Below are 22578 nucleotides of genomic sequence, written 5' to 3'. Positions count from 1 at the left end.
GGCATTGAAGCAGCTCCAGCAAGCCAGGGTGGGTACCAGTGGAGTGGGAAGAGCGACAAGACAGTGACAGGAGGCTGGGTGATAACTGCCCCAAATGACCTTGCCTGCTGTGTATGCGGGGAGCGGTCCCCGGTTCTGCTCAGCTCCAGGGTAATGGAGGTCCCTGGCATGGGCTTCCCCCTCCTCTGGGGTATATCCCACAAGCAAGAGAAACTGAGGCTTAGATGCCCCAAATAATGATTTCTAGAGACCCTTACAGCTGTGAAGAGCTTCGATTTCTTGACTTCTGGGCAAGCAGGTGTACACACGGTTAGGACAAAGATTACGGAAGTGTCCTAGCTGTCAGAGATCACGATCCAGGCTCAGTCTCCCGGGGATGAGCCTTTACGCAAAGTCTAACTAATTTTTTTTAGTTTTAACAAAGCCATCGTTTTATTTTATTAATTGTGGTATTATTAGAGAAGGTATTTTTAAAAGTATTTGTGAAATGTTCCAGGTAATATCAAAATAATTTAACTGGTGTAGATTGCGTCAGGGCCTTATCCATCTAAATTAGGTTTCTTTTAAAATGGGTTCTATGTTCCGTGTCAGAGTTTCCCAGGGGAACCCTTTATGTATAGGCTGCTCTCTTCACGTGTTTCTTCTTATCAGGTTTCTTCTGCGGCAAGAAAGCATTCAAAGCACTGAGAATAGGACCCTCAGGAGAGAGAGATGGTCAGTCAATCAGGCCTCAGCCTCAGCATCCCTCTCCTGGTGTCCTCCCTGCGTCGGGTCAGGAATAGGCAGGTCCCCAGGCTGAGGAAGGCCAGGCAGCCTCCCTAGGGGCAAGAAAGAGTGACTCACATATTCATTTCTTCAGCCTGTGCCTGTGATCCCTGCAAAGGAGCAGGCCTGTTCAGTGACAGTGCCTGACAAGCCTCCCTTGGAGTTGCTCCAACCTTCCTCCCGCTCACGCCTTCCTGAGGCTCCTCGCACTCCCGCCTCCAGGACAGGTTCCCTTGAGGGAGGCGAGAATCAGAACAGCAGCCAATCAAATGATTCTGGAGCAAGTGCTGTCCCTACCTCCCCCACCCCTGGCTGGCTGGTCACTTGAGTCCCACTAGAGTAAGACAAAGAGAACAGTAATTTGTGGCCTGCTAAGCCCATGCCTTCCTCCCCTGGGGCATGTGTCCCACTTTACTGTGGATGGCCAGTGGTTGGGAAAGAGAAGCTCCTGACCATTAGGCAGCAGAGTGAAGCCACCCAACGATTCGTTCTTATCTATCCTTGGCTGGTCACCCTTGCTCAGGACAAGCAGACATCTATGGGGAAGGGGGTGTGTGTGGGGAGGTATTCAGTTGGCAGAAAGCCATCTGAGAAGATTTGCAGCCAGGCCAGATAAGAGAGGGTGGCCCCCTCTTACAGCAGATTCTTTGATTTTAGGTGAGAGGACGTGAAAGGGTATATCCCTGTGCCCCGCAGTCTTATCTCCCGCCCTGACGTCCCTGCAAACCAGCCAGAGGGTTAACCGTAAGCGGGTGCCTGTATGGCCGCTTTACTGATGCCACGCAGGTAACTGATGCTCACCTGTCTTCTTGCCCCTGCCCCTTTCCTCTTTCTCTACCCTCCCACCTCCCCTGCTGTTTGAGCCTGCCCCAAGCCTTCTAATCTCATGGGTGGTGCACTTGCCTCCGTCCCCCAGGCCTTCCATGTGGGCTGCACTGTCCTTCCCTGGTGCTTCTTGCAAAGTTGTGGCCTTGCAAGCAGGACTTGCCTTAGTGCCAAGCCCTCCCATTGACCAGGAGGACTTATGGGGTGGACTGTGCATGAGCTTGTGTGGAACCATTTAGAGACCTCTGCGGGTCACCAGGACAGGGAAGAAAGATGAGGGCAAGCCTAGTTGGGATTTTTTTGGTAACTTTAACCTTTGCCTCTTACTTCTGCTCTCATTTCAGACTTAACTAAAATGTTATAATTCAGGTCTCAGCTAGACAAGATGGAAAATCAAAACCATTTTGTCCCAAAGAATATTCTATGGAAGAATTTAGTAAACGATTTGGGAGAATCACTGTTGTCTTGGTAAAAAGCATCACCCTTTACACCAGCCCCTGCTAAACCCTGTTAGATGGCTTGGGTGGATTTGCCATTTTTTAAAATCCTCTTAATTGCTCTTTGGGGGTATCAACCTGACTGTGATTGATAATCCTGAGGCACTGAGGAATGAACTGACACACTGAAAGTTAAGTTTCGGCCTGTGGTGCAGCCTGAGCAAGACCTTTACTCAGATTCACAGAAAGTGATGACTCAAGGGCCTTTAATCAGTTGTTTGTGTGGCCTGTTGTCAGAGCAGCCTGTGACTTGTAAGAGTGAGTGGACACACGATGCTCACTAGTGCAGGAGAGAGACCAGCCGAAGCCAATGTTTTGAAATGCCACAAAATCGATTCACAATGGGCCTGCCTGAGATGAGAGGAGGGAGCGAAGGCCACGCAGGCCCACTCTTCTGCGGGAGAGGTACCATTTCTGGGAACTTGGATGTTTTGGCTTTAGCAGGCTCCTCGGAGGCGGACTGGGAAATACAAACGCTGTCCATTCACGCCAAATAAGATACCATCCTAGTGGACATTCGTTGGATAGGATTTCTGTGAACAAATACCAGAGCCAGGGATGAAAACCCATTTGAAATAAGAGAAAGAGATTGAATTGGATGGTTTCTAACATCTCTGCCCAGTTCCAGGATTTGTGAAAAAAAGGAAAGAAAAGCCAGGCTGGAAGGACTTCCTTTCAGCAGGGAGAATGAAATCTTCTGGGCCTATTTCTGTGGCAAATTGTTACCAATGTGCATGTGGCAGCCCCCTTTTATAAGTCACTCTTAAGTCCTGATCTGATTATACCAAACACCTCCCAGTTACCTTTGCCCTCCATGTGAGGAGTTGTCAGGGTTAAAGGTCAGGGGTCAGTAAACTTAATTCTGTCAAAGGCCAGAGAGTAAATATTTTCAGTTTTGTGGGCCATACAGTCTGTGTTGCAACCACCCAACTCTGCCCCTGTGCTCGAAAGCAGCTTTGAACAATATGTAAACAAATGGGGAGTGTTGTGTTCCAATAAAACTTTATTTACACAAATGGGCATCTTGCGGGGCTGTAGTTTGCCAATCTCTGATTAAAGGTAAAAAGGGGCTAATGTTGGGAGTCTGAAAGAGACATGAGCACAATTTCTCATTTCGTCCTCCACAACAGGTAACTGTTTAAGTATCTGATCCTTAGGAAAATAAGAAATATGAGAAATTTAAATATGCATGTCAAAATTTTAAACATGCTGATTGAGATAAGCCAAAATATAAATAGGAATATGAGGGCTTCATTAAGTAAACAGAAGAACTGCCAAGGGCGCACTGGTTCTTAATTGCTAATTGTACCTTGCTCTTGTCCTCGCCTGCAGGCATCGGTCCTTGCTGGTCTGTAAAAATTTATGTGTATCCCCAGGTGTGTGGGATGAGTGGTGAGAACTCCAGGCAGCATTGACCCGACTTGAAGCCCATACTTCACGCTCTGAGCCTCTGTGATATGCATCCGTATCTTAGGCAGGAAACCCCCTCCTCTCTGCGTGGGTACTACTTCTGGGGCTTTGCAATCAGGAGCTGCTGCTGCTACTTTGCCCTCCTAGTGGGAGAGCAAAATGTAGATTGTTATTTTGTCATCACTGTATTTCCTTTCCCTACAGAGAATCCTAATTTAGAAATTCTTCCAAGCTAACGACCTTCATTGACTTATCATCAACTTGCCGTGCCAGCTTTAAAAAGCATTAAGCCTCTAGGGGTAGGGTACCTATTACTATTCTGGGAATCAAGATAGGGAGTGAGTGTATCCCTTCATCTTCTAGGTGTTTCTCCTCTTGTTCATGAAATCTTCAGGGGCCACCTGGGGAAGGGTGGGAGGGGGCAGTGCTGGCCCTGACAGCAGCAGCTCCAGGGGCCCCTTCTAGAGCTGACAGCTATGATCATGACATTCCCCATCCTTCTGCCCCTGTGCTTGTTGCAGGAACAAAGGGATGAGGACTCGACTGGGATGCCTGTCGCACAAGTCAGACTCGTGTAGTGATTTCACAGCTATTCTTCCTGACAAACCCAACCGCGCTCTAAAGTGAGTAGTATGGCCACCCGGCTTTCCCGGGGTGCCCACCATGGGGTGCTACTGTGGGGCTATAGAACCCGTTCTTCTCTAGGAGGTTGGTGACCAGATGAGCCAGGTGACACTGAATTTCTGCTTCGTGGCACCTCCTTTTAATATCCCTGAACGTGAGTGAAAGAATGTTTATTTTCCTTTTCAAAAGGTATGACGAGTCAGAATAGGGACGCTCCTTTTACTTTTAAGAAAACCATATTACCCACCACTCTTACAAAGCTGCAGTGAAGGATACTTCTTGGTTCTACTTAGTTGTCAGTCTCAGCTCTCAATTTGGAAACAAACACTCAAATCTACCCTAAAAATCTGCTTAGGGTCAGATAATCTGGATTCAGTGCCTATACTGTGCAGGCACTGCGTTAAATGACGTCATAGATGTTACCTCATTTAACCCTCACAGAGCTCTGTAATGGCCATTGTTATCCCCTCTACAGAGGTGAAGAAAGTCAGGTGACAGTAAGAGATGGAGTCAGGAGCTCAGCCTAACTTTTCTGATGCCGAGACCAGTTTCTTTCCATTGTTATCCTGACATCTCTAAATCATGCACTTACTTAGCTTTGCTTTTAAGACTGAAAACCAATATACTAAATACACTGAATTCCAGTCCTGAGGGTTTTCCATCAGTTACTTAAGAACGTGCACATTCACAGCGGCCGAATTGCAGGAATCTAGGTATGGTCTTCATTTGCCCCCATTGTTCCAATTTTTCCTCCTGAGCAAATCTTGGTGATGGCTGAAGGAGAGGTGGTTATTCCAGAAATATTCAGGGGAGATGTTTCTTTTTTCGTAGGAGATTATCCACGGAAGAGGCTACGAGGTGGGCAGATTCCTTTGATGTGCTTCTCTCTCATAAGTGTGAGTAGAATTCAGGTTTCAACATGTCGCAGTGAATCGTTTGGTGCATCAGTAAAACATGCATCAAAAGCCTACCATGATCCAGGTGTTGTGCTAGGGGTCTCAGACGGCGCCAGTGCCCACCGTCACAGAGCCTTCTGCTTAGAGAGGTGTAGAGATAAGAAAACATACTTTAAATGCAGTGGGAAGAGGCCCTTCTTTGCTGTTTTCTGGGTTGACAGTATGGTCCCAAGAAGCCTTCGTGTTCTCAGCATTTTAGTAAGAAAGAATTTAGCTTGGGGAGTGGGAGTGGTGGGCTCCATGGGAATGAGAGAGTCGAGGTTCCATCCCAGATCTTCTTTACAAAATTAAATGACCTCGCCCCAGCTCACTAGAGAGCCTTGGGTTGCTCATCAGTCAAATGAATGTCCTGGGCATTTTGTTATTCACTTGAGTTGGCAAAGTTTTGAGTTTTCTTCTTGCTCTTTATTTGGGGGGTTTACTACCCTAGCCATGTTACATTCCTCAATTTCTGACGGGCAGAGCACACTTCTGCTACCCCTCCTCTTCCGTTTTGCCCTTCCTCATCTTTTTTGCCATTAGTTTCCCACAGAGGCAGAAATAGTCGTGCGTATTTTGGTGTGGGAAGGGCACTTTGACAATGGCCAAAGTTTTCAGCTTGTGCTTTTTTCTCATCATAATCAAGTCCAAATTCACTGGGCTTTGAAATCCTAGTGGCATTAAGCACATGGGAGAGGGAGAGCCGGGGTGAGGAAGAGAGAAGGGTCTTTTGCAGAGAACAGAAGGGGTCGCACAGACGTTCGGTGTTCCTCTTCAGTTTGTCTTGTCAATATTAGAAGTCCGGATTGATCTGGGAGCAGAAGGGCAGCTTTTAGTTTAGCATATTATTTCCACTTAATTGGAGGACACGATTTTGTACAACAAAGTGAAGGGCATTGGCTGGTAGTCAAACTTGTGTTCTCAATTTTGACCCAGCTCGGCTACAAGATAATTGAGTGGCCGTGATGGAGTCCCTAGGTCTTCAGAAGATGTCTTTAGAAGTGATTTTGCTTTCCACGGGACGAGCAGTGCCTTCTGCCTTTGCCCTGATCCTAATAAACTAATTAACAAACGCATTTGAATAGATTTTAAAATGAAATGCAAGATCCAAGAATAAGCCCATATTGTAGCAAGTAATTTGTGAGACAAATAGTCATTTGAGCGTTCTATGGATTACACTTAGGAAGGAAAATAAAGCAGCGAAGATACAGCCTATATAACATATGGCTATACCCCAAACAGAAGCTTATGTGGTGAATTTGCCGAGGTATTGGCATATGTACAGTAATGCTTAGGATTTGACAGCAATGCTTGTTTCTTATGAGGCTATTCTGACATTTTCTGGAGTCACATTAGGCTAAACAAGTGTCACTATCAATTTACACCTTCTTTTCTGGCTGAATTCGATTCAAGGTCACCTTAAAGTTTGGTTTCTATTTCAGCCTCATGACTGACTCACTTAGTTCAAGTCCCTGGGGCTGTTTCCTCATTCTAAAATGCTGATAGAAATACCTGTGTGCTACCTGTCACCCGGCTATGAGAATCTTCATAAAAGGACACCTTTACATGATTTTGGGTTCTCTACTCAATGGTGTTTTGTAAGAATATGATGGTATTTTTTAAAATGATGCTTTTACTTATCAAATGTAAAACAAATGTGTCTTGAGAATAAGCTTGCAAATTTTGCTGCCCATTATTAATGTTAAGCCATTGTAGACAGAGTTTATGGTGGTAAAATTAGTGGATGGAAGCTTAGGGTGTATTTGGGTTGCTGCAGTGGCAAGACCTGGAGGTTTAAGAGGTTTAATTTTATTTGCTTGAGTCAATGACTTTTAGACCTGAAGGCACTTGGTTCTGCTTCTGTCGCGGTTGCTTTTGGTTTCCAGGAAGGCAATGACACTTTTCTGAGATGGGGCTTCCACTAAGGGGTTACAAGAGACACCAGATTGGTTTCTTTGTAAAACCGCTACAGAAATAGGCTTTTTGAACTTTGAAGTTCTGTGATCCTTTTTGGAGTCTGATGTTCTATTTTTACGACTGTTTAGTACAGAAGTAAAAAGCCAATGGAGTGAATGTCTGCGAGAAGAAAGGTGTCTTTATTCAGGGGTCACTGGCAGAATTTCAAGGTTTTAGAACTTGAACACTTACTCCCCAGGAAGGCTGTGGAGGAGCCAGAGCCCAGGTTACTTTGTAGGGTGTTGACAACTTTCTAAAAGTCTAATTAGTTTAGGTTAGTATTGTAACTCAATTAGGGCTGATTAAGCTTTTCCCAAGGGATTGCGTGTGTGCTGGTCCCTTAGGAGGCACAGCAGTTGATCAGAGGTGTTCGGGGCTTTCAATTAAGACAACAAAATGTCCTAAAAAGTAAAGAAAGGAGAACCACTGAATGACTGGGCTCCAGAAAAAGGTGCATTAGTCTAGAGTCTACTCCCCGGTAATTCTCTACACCTAGTCAGCTATCCTCCTGGAGTTTTGTATTTCAGAAAATTCAGATAATTATTTTTGTGCCTTTTCTCAATCAACAGAACATCTTTGCCATCCCTGCTCTGCATGGGTGTTTTGGACACTCGTTTATTTTAAAGAAAGGTGTATCGAGCGTTCATTATATACAAAATCTATACTAAGCAGCTGGTTGGCTGATGAGTAGGATGGTCCCTCCTTGGTGGAGAATGCACCCTTCTGAGGAAACAGACAAGCGTACACCTAACACAAGAAATAAGACAGTCTGCTGACTACAGACTAGGGGCCTGAAGATTCCAAATAGAATCCTGGTATTCAGTGTCCCCCTTAAATTCCATCTCGTCAATATTGGAAGTCCTCACTGATGTGGGAGCAGAAGGGCTGCTTTTGGTTTACAGCGTTGTTTCTATTCAATCAAGGAACATAATTCTGCACAATTAAGTTAAGAACAATGGCTGGTGGTCAGTCCAGTGCTCTCCATTTTGACCCGGCTCTGCTACTACATAGCAAGGTGGCCTTGATGGAATCCCTCAGTCTCTTGGAAAATTTATTCATCTCTGCAATGAAGGATCTGGAGTAGGATATGTCAGAGGCTGGATCCAGTTTTGCTCCCTTGTTCTAGAATGCCGTCTGTAGCAACCACCGAGGCTGAGGCTCGGCAGTAACTCGTCACCTGCGGCAGGTGGTCTGAGTCAGCTCTGCCTGCAGGGTTATGTAAAACTGCTTCAAAGCTGACATGGCTCCAGCCACCAGCTGAGGGGCTAAGGCACCTGCATTATGAACGCTTCCGCTCTCCCTGGCAGGGTCCTGCTGTGCAGGGAGCACCGCACGGGTTCAAATCTCAGGAAAAAAAGAAAGCAACTTTGCTATTTTTTAAACCTTAGTACAAGAAAAATTTGGAAGGCAAATATTTGGAGCAGTTTGATTTCCCATCACACTTGCTGACAAGTGTAGTACAAAGCTAAAGAAGCACCCACAGGGGCTGGCCCCGTGGCCGAGTGGTTAAGTTCGCGCGCTCCGCTGCAAGCGGCCCAGTGTTTCGTTGGTTCGAATCCTGGGCGTGGACATGGCACTGCTCGTCAGACCACGCTGAGGCAGCGTCCCACATGCCACAACTAGAAGGACCCACAACGAAGAATATACAACTATGTACTGGGGGGCTTTGGGGAGAAAAAGGAAAAAATAAAATCTTTAAAAAAAAAAAAAGTAACCCATTTAAAAAAAAAAAAAAAAGAAGCACCCACAGAGGGCTGGGAGATACCCACTTGCTAAGTGCTTTTTTTTTAACTAACAAATGAAAAATGAAGTTGAAATTGCTGATGGCTTTATTTGCTAGGGAGGGATTGCTAATGTGCATTAATTTGGCATCTTTTTCCTATTCATTCAGTGGCAATTAGACTTGGCGCCTATGAGTTGTGCATGTAGTCTGCCCCCAAGGGTTGTGTGGGGGTGTGTGTGTGAGTGTGGACACCCAGAAGCCTTTCTGCCTCTGCAGCTCAGACCTGGGAGAGTGGAGGCTCTTAACTTGTGGGAGGTCTTGTCTGACAGGTTGCTGGAGAGCAGGCACAAAATTGTGTGTCTTCTGCTTTTATATTCCTCACGAGGTGCAGGTGTTATATGCCTGTTATATGTCCAGCGTTTTGTAGGACATTCTGTCCTTAACTCTGGATCAATTCTTCCTCCCTTTTTCTCTCTCTCCCTCCTTCCTTTCTTTGTTATTTTGGATGTAAAAGTTGGATTCATTCTTGTTTTAAGGTGAAGATGTAGACAGGGTTCTTCCCTTTTGCCCTCACTTCTTTTAGTCTGACCCCACACCCAGAAGACAGAGCAGTGCACCCTGGGCATCCATGTGGTCCTTGGCTTTGTTTCCTTGTTTGCACGGAGCATGGAGGTTCTATGCTGACCTGTCCCCACCAGGCCCAGGGAAGGTTAGGTTAGTGGAATAGTACAATTGAAAGCTCTCCTGCATTTGTAAAGTTTTATCCATTGCTGAGCAAAGGAGACCAAAAAGGAGGCTTTTGGCTTTTAAAAATTAGCCTCCTTTGGGATAATGGTTGAGATATAGAAAAATATAATGACTTGACCTGTTCACACAGCAACCATGCAGAAAACCCTAAACAAACAAACACTAAAATTACCAGCTCATGAAATTCCTTAATTGTTCATCTGAATGCTCTTTAGTTTTAGAATATACAGTTGAACAATCAGGTTTCCATTTACTGCACAGCCCTCCCCACATCTCTCACTAAGCCAAAAGTTTCTAGAACAGTGTTACTCAAAGTGTGAACCAAGGAAGGCAGTACCAGCAGATGCTGGGAGCTTGTGAGGAATGAAAATTCTTGGGTTCTATCTCAGACCTACTGTATCAAAATCTCTGGGGGTGGGGCTGGCAATCTGTTCTTCTTCAAGCCCTCCAGTAATGTTTGTGCTCATTTAGTGTGAGAAGCACGGCTCCAAAGCACGAGTAAGTGAAACCATGAATCTGGAGCATCCTAGTGAGGCAGGTGGTCTGTGGTTTCCAAGAAACACACTAAAGACCGTATCGCAGCTTTCCGAAGTTCTCAGGCAGTGCATGGATGAGGTACCGTGTATCACAGATTCCGCATATGTAGCAGGTATGGTGGAGGGTGTTCACAATAAATAAACAAATATGGCAAGTGTGCTTTCTGCATAAATGGAGGACATGGGTTAAAAGAGATATGTGAAATAGAGATGGGTGGAAAAGAAGCTTCTCTTCCCCTTGCCATCCTCTCTAAATTGCTGTAATTTTTACTTGCACCCAGGAATGTGGGTGCATTTAGCCTTACAGGAGTGTATGGAATAAATAAGGCAACTATTAACAGCTTATTGAAAAAGGTTTGAATGAAAGCAACTGGACAGCCATTCTGTCACTGACAAGCTATGTGACCTTTGGCGAATTGCGTAACCTCTCCAAACCTCCCTTTCTTCATCTGTGAAAGATAAGACTTACCTGTAGAGTTGTTGTAAGAGTTAAATATGGCTGTGGTTATGAAGTGCGAAGCATGATGACTGGCACACAGAGGGGCTCCATAGAGGATAACTATTTTTATTATTTTTGTTATAACACATTAAATTCATTGAGAAAACATGCATTTCATGCCTCCTCTACGCTAGAGGTGGCCTCAACTCCTTGCTCCCACAGGCAGCTTGAGCTTGAACACTGTGGGTAGGGTGGGGGGTGTATTAGAATTACAGGTGGGCTTATTCAGGCTCCATCGTACCTCATCCTCTGTCTCCCGAGGTTTTAGCATCCCTTCCTCATACCGTCCCAATCTCCCCTCAGTGTATGTGAGGGAATCCCTCTGGGGATGCAGTTTAAAAGCCCAGTAGTGAATCTGATATGTTTCCTCTTTAGGAGTCCCTGTAGTATTGCTCTATCAAACCAACTAGGCAAATATTCCTGGACACTTAATTTTGAAATCTTTCAGGCTATGGACTGGTGTACATGGGGTTTTGCAATACTTCTCCTGTATAAAAGGAGTCATTTGTGAATGCCAAACTTTCACCCTATTAGGGATACTTCCTGGTCTCCCCTTCAATAGAAAAGTCCTTGCCAATTTCTTATAATAATTGCAGATACAGGCTCTACCTTGTTTTTTCTGTTACCTGACTCAGCTTCTGCTTGATCAAACAGGAAAGAACATTGGAATAGGATGTGTAAGACCCAGGTTCTCCTTACTCTTCTGTGACTACGTCCTAGGAATAAGAAACCATACAACCTTAGAACCTCCCGTTTCCTTGGCTCCAGTGTAGAGCTTGACCATAGGATCTCTCATGTCCTCTCTAGCCCGAACACTCTAACAACTGTCAAGTCCTACTACTATTATAATACATCATCTTGCTATATGTACACTAACAAAGTGGAGATCATTGAAGAAAATTATGTTAATCACAAGATTGAAGTATAATTAGCATACCAATTGCTTGCCAATAAATGTCAGGAACTGGAAATAGTTTGTTCTCTAAATAACCTCCTACCTAAATCTTGCTTAGTGCCAGTTATTTGTTTAAAAACCTTTATTTTGTAGACAACATGAAAGAAAGCCTTTGATCCTATTGTCATTCTCATCACCAGTTTCAAATTAGTGAACTTGGTTCTGAATCAAAGAGGTTTTGACTTCACCATTAGTGTACATATCCTGGATTTTATAAATGTGTTTTCCTCTCCTATCCTCTGTCTGACCTTGGAACACATTCACCACTTTATTTTTTCCAATTGATCAGGTATGCAAGAGGACTCTGGTCTTTGGGACAGCACTTTGGTAAACAGAGAGCTTAAAAAAAATTCATCCTTGTGATCATGTATTTTTCCAAGTCCGAGAGCTGAGCTAGGCTCAAGCCCACCCCCGATGCCAGCTAAATCAGGGCTCCTGGACCTTGAACTGTTACCTAAGCCACCCTCCCCGCTGTACCAGCTGCACTGCTCATTCATAGTGACCCAGTTTCTCTTCTTATGTAAGCACCCTGCATCAAAGAACCGGATGAGAATGCAGGCAGCAGGCAGCAGGCAGCATGTGCGGCCACGGGTGTGTTCTTGGAGATTCTGTGCATGCTCGGGAGGATGCCAATATTCTGCCCAGTGTTCCAGGAATTCTGGACACAGGCCTTTCCCTTTCTGCGATTAGATAGACACTACTCTCAAAAAAATGTGTAATATTCTCAGAGCCTTGACTTGTTAGAGGGTCATACAAAGAAAACCAAAGTGAAATGAAAAAAAAGGCAGATCCTCTTGTTTCTCTCCCGTTTTCCTGAACTCTTCATCACCCACCACCTTGAAGTTGCCAGGATTGATTTTTTTTTGTATTAGACATGCTATGTTCTGTATGATGATTCCTTAAGCCACCGAAGTGCAGGAATGATGGTGACAAACGTGAATGGTGCAATCCCTGTCTGAGTGTCAGGCCCTGCGTGCTGTCTACATGGATTGTGTAAACACAGTCATGCCCACGGCCCCATGGAGCAGGCACACTTAGGACCTGCACTGCACAGATGAGAGATCCGATGCACAGAGAGGTTTAGCATCTTGCCCAAGGTCACACTTAGCTAGTGTGTGTCAGAATCAGGACACAATCCCAGGCAGAATAGCTTTGGGGATCAGAGAGAAGTCACTCTTTCCAGCTGCCTGGAATCTGTGGAGATGGTGGAGGGGGGACTCCAGTTCCCTGAGTATAGAGGAGGGAGCAGGGCCGGGGGTGCACGGAGCAGCTTGTGCCTGGGGCGCAGGCAGAGGAAGCACAGCTAATGCAAAGCAGGTCACTGAGAGATGCCAGTGGGTGCTGATGAACTTTCGGAGATAAACCAGCATCTTGCATCTTAACCAACTGCAGTTTACGGACAAGCAGAAGGGGAGGAGAGAGTCCTGGCGGAGACAAAGAGAAAGATGGAAGGAGGAGTGAGAAGGGACAGATGACAGGAAAAGGGAGAGCGTCAAGGAAAGATGCTGAGGAGTCAGGGAGTGGACCAGAGGAAAGGTTTGCTGGGAAGGGGTGGGAGGTGATAGAAGGAGGACAGGCTGTAGATGGAAAGAAGACCTCCCGCTGGCTCTGGCTCCATACAATTCCTTTGCTTGGTCGCATAAGCAGAAAACGTGGGCCAGGTGGGGGACAAGTGGTCTGTACACAGAAGCCCGCTGTGGCCATCTGCTCTGGGGAGGGGGAGGGGCTCCTGCAGCCGTAGGGGGCCTTCCCCCACTGCTCACTTCCATTGTTCCCCGGTGAAGTTTCTCTTTGCACAGTGACCCTCCACCCCTGCTTTGCTCAGAGCCGGCCCTGGGAAAACGAAAGAGCGGGGGAGATGAGGTTGGGGCTGAGAGGGGCCGGTGAGCAGAGGAGGAGGGCTGCGGCCAGTGCAGTCTGTGCAGGGCTCTGTGAGCTTCTCCAGCATCTTTGCCGCAATCTGTTCTCTAGACGCTACTGCTTCTCTAGATGCTACTGCTTCTCAGTTCCAGATCCTCCCAGGTCTTTCTCCCCTCCTTCCCCATCTCTCCTCAAGCTCTTCCTATGAAATCCCCGGCAAATTTCAAATGCCATATTTTGCTTTGGTTCCCTTCTGACTCTCTCAGAAGCCCGCCCTAGGAATGCAGGCATCCACACTTTGGATTGAGGCTGCCTGAAGGAGCACGGCATGTTTACATGGTCACCCAGCCATGCCTTGTTACAGTGTCCCGGCCTGGTTGGGGAATGTGCCTGCCTGGTCTTTGAGGGGACGCTTAGGGTGGGTATCGTGCTGCAAGAAAGAAGAGAGTTTATGCAGATTCCAGGTTATTCGTGGTATCCAGTGGTCAGTTGTCACCACAAAGATGGTGATGGCAGGTGTCTGTGGGAGAATGTCCAGTTCTGTGAGCCAAATGGCGCTTTTGCTCTGCTTTGGCACACTTTCAGCATGATTTCAGTCTAATTTGGGGTTATTGTCCATCCCTCCTTTGGAGGAAGTGAAAATGTGGAGCGCATCAATGATCACCAGAGGAGAGACAGGCAGAGGGGCTCTGAAGTCACGCAGATGTGTGTATAAATCCACTCCACCTGTTACCAGCCAACTGATTACAGACATTTAACTTAAACTCTGCAAGATGCGAAGACTTGAGCTTTGAGATGTTAAGGCGCTTTTCCAAGGTTGGGCAAGAGTCAAACCCAGGGCATCTAACTTCAGAACCTCTGCCTGGATAATAGGGTGGACGTAAGGATTAAGTGAGTTGACATATGCGGATTGGACAACACAGAACTTGGCCTGTTTTATGATGATGGTGATGATGTTGAGGAGGAGGAGGATGGAAAACAATCGACTAAGAGTTGTGTCAGGCATGTCTAAGCTGCAATAGGGGTGCAGAGCAGAGTGCTAATTCTACCTGGGAGAGTTCATCGGATCCAACCCCCTCACTTTCCAGATGAGGATGCTGAGTTTGAATGTGTTGTCCGGGGTCACAGAGCTAATTCTGGGCCTGACTCTGATCAGAACCAGTGCTTCTGACTGAGACAGTGGTGCACCCCTCCAGGGGGATAGGCAGGGTTTGGCAGGCTGCTGCAGTGAAGCTACCAGATAATCTCGAGCTGAGTATGAGTTCACTACACGTTTTTCTCCAAATTTCCATCAGTGTCTGCTGCTTTCAATGTCAGTGAGTTGAATCCTGCTGCCCATGCTCATCCTGGTCTCTCTGCTGTTCTTCTACTCTCAGATACTCCTCTGCTTTCCTCTGTGACTTTTTAATTTTCTCCCCACTTCATCTGTTGCCATCAGTCCTGGAAATGCCATCAGTAGTGTTACTAGTGACCTCCTTGTCGTGTGCTGCAGTGGCACTCTCCTCCCCTCCAGCCGTCACTGGAGCAGACATCCCTTGGGCCTCACCGTTGTACAGAGCTGGAGACTGGACCACTGATCACATAAGAATGCTGGATTGCAGTCTGTCATCCTTGCCATTTGCTAACCATGTGACCTTTGGCAAGTTACTTAACTTCTCTAAGTTTCATTTTTCTCTACTTTAAAATGGTGAAAATATCAGGACCTATGCTATAGATTTGCTATGAGGAGGAAATGTCATAAGATTCATGAAGCATTTGGCCCAAAGCGAGTGCTTGATAAGCACTTGTGGTGGTTATTTTAAAAATTCCATCTCTAACTTCAATTTTTTTTTACTTCCTGCTTGCCTTTTCTTTATTCTATCTCCCAACTGCTGGTTTGTAAATCCTTACTGTTCTCCAGGGTCAAGGTTCATTTGCCAGCCTGGATAGTTCTCTCTTTAAATGATGGACGTACCCCAAAACGAAAAGTTCTTGCTTCCTTCGTGGAGCATCGTAACCCTCTCCGGGAACTAAAATCTAGGTCTTCACAATAGTTTGCCTGTTTTCTACCAGGTTCCTATTCATTTTTCCAAAGTAGCTGCTCCAAACTGTTTCCATTCTCTTAGGTGTCCACACTGCACTGGCAATTATTCAATTAATTATTTCAAATATTGCTTCATGTCTGTTACACTGCACTAGTTTATGAGCTCTATGAGGTGGCGACTATCGGACTTGTTCGTACCATTTCCCCCAAACCTAGCACATGGAGACAGACCACCTGCGTAGGGACTTCACCCCAAATTAATAAAGAAGACCCAGGCTGTTCAACTTGATGCATCTCAAATATGTCGCTTCCCCGACCATTTCTCTCTATCTTCATCCATCTCCCTCTCTTTCCCTCCTTTTGACTTTAAGGAAGTCAAGTTCTTCAATTTCTTCTTGATCCTTCTCCTTCTGCAGAATTTCCCTTTACCAGAAACTATTCTTTCGCTCATTTAATCTCTTTCTTGCCTTTCCCTTCTGCCTGCAAACACACCTGGAAAGATCCTGCTGTGGAGTCATATGGACCTGGTAGGGAAACTTGGCTCTTCTTGCCAGCTGTGGAGCTGGGAAATTTAGTCCACTTCTGTAAGTTTTAGTTTCTTCCTGTGGAAAACGAGAGTGATGCTGTCTATGGATCAGTGTTGTTGTGAAAAAAATTTAGGCTAGTGTTTGTAAAATCTCCAGCAAAAAGCATGGTATATAGTGAATAAATAAAACTCCCTTCCCCAAATCCTAAATAAACAAATAAAAATAAAACTCTAGGTTCTACTACCTTCTCCAGCTAATACCAGATAGGAACTCCATCAGTTTCCTGTACCCAAGCTAGAAACTTCCCTGCATCCACACGCAACCTCTCCCCTTCCTCTCCATCATGATGCTGTTCTCAAGCTTATTACTTCTACTTTCCTAGAGGCAACATTTTATCAATTAAACTCCTTCTTTCCTTTAACTTCAACTCCTCCTGCTCCACAAGTCTTTTCTGACCAGATCAGTATTTAAATATACCCAAGGCTTTCTTACAAAAAACCCATCACGGGCACACACACACACACACACCATCTCTTTCCTGACCTCCTGTTTCCTTCCAGCTATGCTGTCTGATCTCCCTACTCCCTTTCTTGCAGGAGACGTCTGAATTAACTGTTTCTACTTCCTCCCCTCTCGTTCACCGCTCTATTTACCACTTGTGGCTCGGGCACCCATCACATCACTAAAACTGTTCTTGCCAATGGTTGCTGAATCCTGTCACTGAATCTAATGACCACTTCTCAGACCGTATCTAGCTTGACCTGTGGGTAGCACTGGACACAGTGACCACCTCCTCCTCCCTGAAATGTTCGCTTCCCAGGTCTTTTGGAGCGCTGTGCTATCCTTCCATCTCCCTTGCTCTTTCACAGGCCTCTTGGTGTATGCCTATCCTATAAGTAGGCTCAATGATTTTTAGCATTATGTGGTGATTATTAAACACTGGTCTACTAAGCTATTTCTGGTTACTCAAATAAACTTTAATTCTGCTCATGCGCTTCCCCTGTCCTGCGATTCTCTTCTCCGTTCCCCTTTCTCCTCTCACTTAGCTGCCTTCTCCTCAACTTCATATCTTGGCTTAGAATCTACTTCCTCTTGCAGGTCATCCCTTTCCTCCTCAGGTCTGGCTCAGGCATTCCTCTGGGTACTTCCACAGCAACCTATGCTTTCCCTATCTTATCATGTATCATATATACCGCAATTACCATAATTATGTTTTCTTGGCTCAAATCACTCTTTCACTGCAAGTTCTGTGACAGCTTAACTGTGCCTGTTTTTTTGTGCCCACACACCTAGCAAAATGCCTGGGTTACATGATGGGTGAATGAATGAATGAATGAATGGAGATGGCATTATTGCTGTGTTGGTTGGGAGTTAGCATACCTTGTATTTTTTTAATGCTACATATTCTTACTTGTGTGACTCAATCAAGCCACTTCTCTAAGCATCAGTTTCCTCATCCATAAAATGGGGGTAAGTAAAGCACTTTGCAGGCGTTCTTTCTTTTATTCCACACAAAGCCCCAACAAAGCTGAGACTTAGATGAAATGAGATAATGTCTGTACCTTGTGTAGCAGGAGGCCAGCCCGTCTCCTGAGCAGGGTTACCTCCACCAGTACCATCGAGGAAGGCAGGAAGGTAATTTTCTCTATCTGTAACAAGATTCAGCCAGCTCACAAGCACTTGGTTTTGCTTGATGAAAAGGAAAACAAAATCTAAACCAAACAATGAACTTAACCTTTCCCATTCAAGGAATCTACTCTCTTCTGGTTTAAAAACAACTGGCTTTTCTAGTCAGTTTGCATTTGTTCTTTTAGATAAATGCGCAGTGTTTTAGTGGCCTCCCCTGACCCTTTCCTTCCCACACGCTGACTATAGTGGAAAGGCAGCAGGGGAGGGCTTCTGGCCTGTGGTCCTCAGGTTTTTCCTGTGTCCCCTGAGTGTGTCCATGGCTCTTGTCACATGTGGACCCATCATTGCTCAGAGGCCACCTATCTGAACCAGCTCCCCTTGGCTCTCACAGGCACTGAGTCTCCTCAGAGGCTTCCACAGCTCCAGATGGTTTTCCGTCTGGCCTCCGCCTGCAACCTCTGCTGCAGTGGTGCATGCTAGCTCTCAAATCTGAGTTGCCTTGGAGCCTGTGGAAACTTCTGGATCTCCTCTGTGAGAACTGGGAGGAGACAAAGTGTGGCAAAAAGAGCATTCACAAGGGATTTTATGATCTGTTCTTGGATGTGTCCCAAGACTTGGAACAGTACTTTGTATGTTAGTAGTTCAAAAAAATTGTTGGGGGGCTGGCCTGGTGGCGCAGTGGTTGAGTTCACACATTCCGCTTCAGCGGCCCAGGGTTTGCTGGTTCAGATCCTGGGTGAGGACCTACACACTGCTTATCAAGCCATGCTGTGGCAGGCGTCTCACATATAGAGGAAGATGGGCATGGATGTTGGCTCAGGGCCAGTCTTCCTAAGCAAAAAGAGGAGGATTGGTGGCAGATGTGAGCTCAGGGCTAATCTTATTCTTCAAAAAAATTGTTGAATTGAATGAATGGTTCTCAGGCCATCTCTTTGCCTGATCAGTGCCATGTCACTGTTTTGTGCTCACTTTGATTCTCAATTTATCTTGAGTTTCTACTCCCTCCTCTTGGGGTTTTGAACCCAATGTAGGAATAAGGGTGAGTGGGGCCCTGAGCAGACCTCTCATATGAGTCTAAACTAAACTCCACCTCCTTCCTTGCCTGGCACAGGCACAATTTTATTTCCATCCTGCTGATGGAAAACAACCTTATGTCATATTCTGCTTTCTCCATACTCCTTGTCTTAGAATTGGTGACCATATGTCCTGCTTTTTGCCTGTGGTGGTCATAGTTTATGCCCATCGTCCCCATGTAGAGAACAGAAATGCCCCCTTCACTCTCAAAAATGTCCTGCCTTGGGTAATAAATTTCATAGCCACCCCTGTTTTTGTTAAATACTTTAAGCTCAGGCCTCCAAACTTAGATTTCTTCATGATTTCAAGTTTAGGTTTGGGAGTTCCATCAAAATTCTTTTCTCTCTCAAGTTCCTGGCTCTTGCAATGACAAGTCTTGGCTTTTATGACTATTGGTGTAGGGTAGGGATTAAAACGTCTACTTTCAGAAACAAAGATTTCCACAATTACTTTGTAATTAGGAGAAATAAAAATATTTCAGGAAAGTAAAAATAAACATTTAAATATGTCAACAGCATGGCCACCAATCCATGGAACGATCCTGGGCAGGGCCTGTCCTGCTGCATATTGGTGGACCTCAGGAGCTCAGGTGATCCCCTGACCCAGAATTAAGAACTGTTAACACATTGCCCTTCTAATGAATTCTAGAAAAGAAATAAAACATTATAGCCAGAGTCATTTTTAACCAATGCAATCACTTCTTTATTCTAGACTTCATCTGCCCTTCCTCTGAGGACAGTCATTAGAAAGCTACAGCTCTTATTTGATTAGAGGAGAGTGCGTTAAGGGTTAAGATAATTTATAAAAAATATTTTCAAATAAAAACATTAACCGAACGCGTAGGCTATCAAGGAATGTTGTTTTCCTTTCCAAATCTGTGTGGTAACCCTGCTTATCTTATTCCCACTGGAAGCTCTGTTTGGCAATGTGCATGACATTGATTAATAAAAATTAAAGGGTATGTTCATCGTTAAATCATTTGGTAGAAAAATTATAATTAATCTTAATTAAAACATATAATTCGATAGGCAAACTCTTTTAAAATAAATGATCCATGGAATAAACCATTAAAATAGGGGGTTTCAAAGGTTTTTCAAAAGAGGCTGGGAGTCCCATCCATGTAGAGAACGGCATCACTGACTGAATTTCACTAGCGTGTTTCCTTTCAGACATTTTTCTGGTAGTAGTGAAGGATTTGCCTGGAGGCATTCACACCCCTACTAGTTTGTTGTGTAACAGATTGTTTTTCCAGGGTGGTTGACTTGGATTAGGGTAGGGAATGGATTACATGTATTGCTTTGGCCTAACTAGAAACAAAGGCTCACCAGTAGATTCAGGGGGCAGCCAACTCTGCATTAGCGGACAGGCAGTGACAACTGAGGGCTGATTAACAGTGACCAGGCCTTCCCATAGTCATTATTACTGTGGCTTCCTAAACTTTTCTCCCTCCTATCACAATGATCCTTGAACAAGGAGCATGGCTTGACTCTGAGGGTACCTGTGTGTTTAGGAGGACAGAATCTTCACGAGGACGGGGAGGAGCAGTGAAGCTTAGACCATCAGGGCCACCTTTCTTTCTTCTCTAGTTCTTGAGCTTAAGCCTCTTCCTATCTTTCTTCCTCTCCACCTCCCTCCACATCCACAGATGGGGTGGCTGCATTTCGCGCCTTCTTGAAGACGGAGTTCAGCGAGGAGAACCTGGAGTTCTGGTTGGCCTGCGAGGAGTTCAAGAAGACCAGGTCAACAGCAAAACTGGTCTCCAAGGCCCATAGGATCTTCGAGGAGTTTGTGGACGTGCAGGCTCCGAGGGAGGTGTGTTGGTGGTGGCGAGCGTTTTGTCAGACCTCTATCTGTGGCTCCTGGCTCACATCTCTCTTCTCATGGGGGTTCAAGTCACGCTTGGTGGGGACTTTCTTCTGAACTGAGCCTCACTACGCTGATGGCTCTTGATGAAAAAGGGATCATTTTTAAGGTGCAGAGCCCAGGGCTTCTATAAAAGGAGCTCTATTAGGGGTGTTTTAGCTGTCTGTCAGTGAAATGTGACAGCAGGAACTATGTTTTTACAGGGATTCTGCAAGGATAGATGCCATTGAATCCAAGTTAGTTTTCCTAGTGGAAGGCACCGCAGCTTAGTGGAATGAGCACCCAGTTTGGAATCTTGTTCCAATCTCAGCTCCACCGCTTACTAGTTGCATGATCTTAGTCAAGTTACCTAGCCTCTCTGAATCACATTTTCCCCAGTGTAAAAGGGTATAATATCACCTATCTTTCAAGACTACTCTAGCATTAGGGGCAAAGCACCTATTTGATATTTGTCACTGCTTATTAATGAGTAATTGCAGACATTTATATTATTTTAAGATAATTTATTACAATTATTTATAATAATGAAATGAATTTCTATGTACTGCTGTTCTGAGTTATGAAACAGAATTTTACTTAGAGGGTTTTATAGCAGAAAAATATTTGCTGTCTATGAGTTTAGGTGCATTACATACCTACAACTCTTCAATTGCACTTTGACTCGAGATGCAAGAGGTCTTTAGCCAGTGGCCGGATGCTGTAGGCTCCTTATAATGCTGGTTGGAACAAAGATGTACATTCTAACCATCGTCTCTCTCCCTGGGGTATTTATTTTCTTAGCAGTTAAGAAATGGCAAGAGGATAAGCTTACCTTAGGGAACCCACATTAATACTTGTCTCCACTCTAACTCTTCGCCTGACATTGTGAAGACCCCTGGGTTAGGAGTTAAGTGATTCGGGGTTTTGCCTTGGCTCTGTTATTGACATTCCATACTACTTTAGACCAGCTTTTTAGTATCTCTTTTCTTTGGTGTCCTTATCTATATAATCACGGCTGATAAAGAATAGTCCCATTCTTTATCATGGGATAAAGAATATCTGGTCTTTAGGCCTCATGGGATTCTTGCTGGGATGAAAAGGGATGACCTCCATGAAGCAGTTTGAAAAGCATGAATACCTTACATATATAAGATGCTGTCATTAATAATTCTTACATAGCTAGGACTAGCTGCCAGGCATCTTGGCTCTTGAGGGCCTGTGACCATGCTCTCTGTTTGTGTCTCCAGGTAAACATAGACTTCCAGACCCGAGAAGCCACAAGGAAGAACATGCAAGAGCCATCTCTGACTTGCTTTGACCAAGCCCAGGGAAAAGTACACAGCCTCATGGAGAAAGACTCTTACCCCAGGTTCCTGAGGTCCAAAATGTACTTAGATTTACTGTCCCAAAACCAGAGGAGGCTCAGTTAGACCTCAGATGGGGACTTCTGGAGATCACCGGCCTTCCCCTCCCCTTTGCTGCCAAGACCATATTCTAACATGAAGTGTCATAGGTGTTCAAAAACAGTGGTGTTTAGGTTGGGAGGCTGGGGGTGAGGAAGGGATGAAAGGCCAATTCAAAGTATGATCCAGCCACAGAGCTTGGCCTCTACTCCATTTACCATGTTTGTGTTTTGGTTAGTGATAGCACCTTGTCGCTGTCACCCCTCTCTGGGGCAGCAGCTTGCCTTCCACAATGCCTTGGGTCATCTCCACTGAGAAGGCAGATTCGCTATGCTGGGCTAATCTGTAAATAATGCAAATGCAATTTCCACCTCTTCCACACCTTCCTCAGTTAGGATTCCTGACTAGTTTGTCCTATACCCCTGTGAGGAATAGCTAGAGGACTCTGGCTCGTATTTATGACTGCTGTCACAATGTAATGGCCAGTCCCAGGTGCTGGGACCTCACAATTTAGGAAAGAGGTCTCTGGAATCCCAGGTTTCTGGCACTGTCATTGACAGGTGGCTTCTGGGCAAGGGGGCAAACTCCATGGAGTTGGCTGTTTCTTCCATATCCCTAGGACCAGTGTGAAAAGCTGTAACCACTGCCCATCTTAGCCTAGGAAATTCACAAGACTCCCATACCCTTGCAATTCCAGAAAGGATCTTGGGAGATGTCCTTCATGATTTCTGATGGAGCTGCTGTTAAG

At 45.3% G+C, this 22578-nt stretch overlaps 1 protein-coding gene across 1 annotated transcript; it reads left to right on the top strand.

Annotated features, from left to right (window-relative positions):
* The first annotated feature begins 1525 nt into the window (after nt 1-1525).
* On the top strand, nt 1526-21857 carry RGS8 (regulator of G protein signaling 8). Its single transcript, XM_046684142.1, has 5 exons — nt 1526-1551; nt 4019-4120; nt 4953-5017; nt 20231-20397; nt 21675-21857. Exons 1-5 carry the CDS (start codon nt 1526-1528, stop codon nt 21855-21857), a joined length of 543 nt encoding a protein of 180 aa, XP_046540098.1.
* Nucleotides 21858-22578: the final 721 nt, after the last annotated feature.

This window comes from Equus quagga, chromosome 13 (genome assembly GCF_021613505.1).
Source record: "Equus quagga isolate Etosha38 chromosome 13, UCLA_HA_Equagga_1.0, whole genome shotgun sequence".
In the NCBI taxonomy this organism is placed as follows: Eukaryota; Metazoa; Chordata; class Mammalia; order Perissodactyla; family Equidae; genus Equus; species Equus quagga.
Note: the sequence above shows the minus strand (reverse complement) of the source record. Positions and strands in the feature narration are given on the sequence as shown.

What these genes read in the sequence shown, in the direction of transcription:
- RGS8 (XM_046684142.1), top strand. Translation starts at nt 1,526, where the DNA reads ATGGCCGCTTTACTGATGCCACGCAG. An exon ending in GCTTTACTGATGCCACGCAG is followed by an intron (nt 1,552 to 4,018) that starts GTAACTGATGCT and finishes TGCTTGTTGCAG; the next exon opens with GAACAAAGGGATGAGGACTC. An exon ending in TGTGCTTCTCTCTCATAAGT is followed by an intron (nt 5,018 to 20,230) that starts GTGAGTAGAATT and finishes CCACATCCACAG; the next exon opens with ATGGGGTGGCTGCATTTCGC.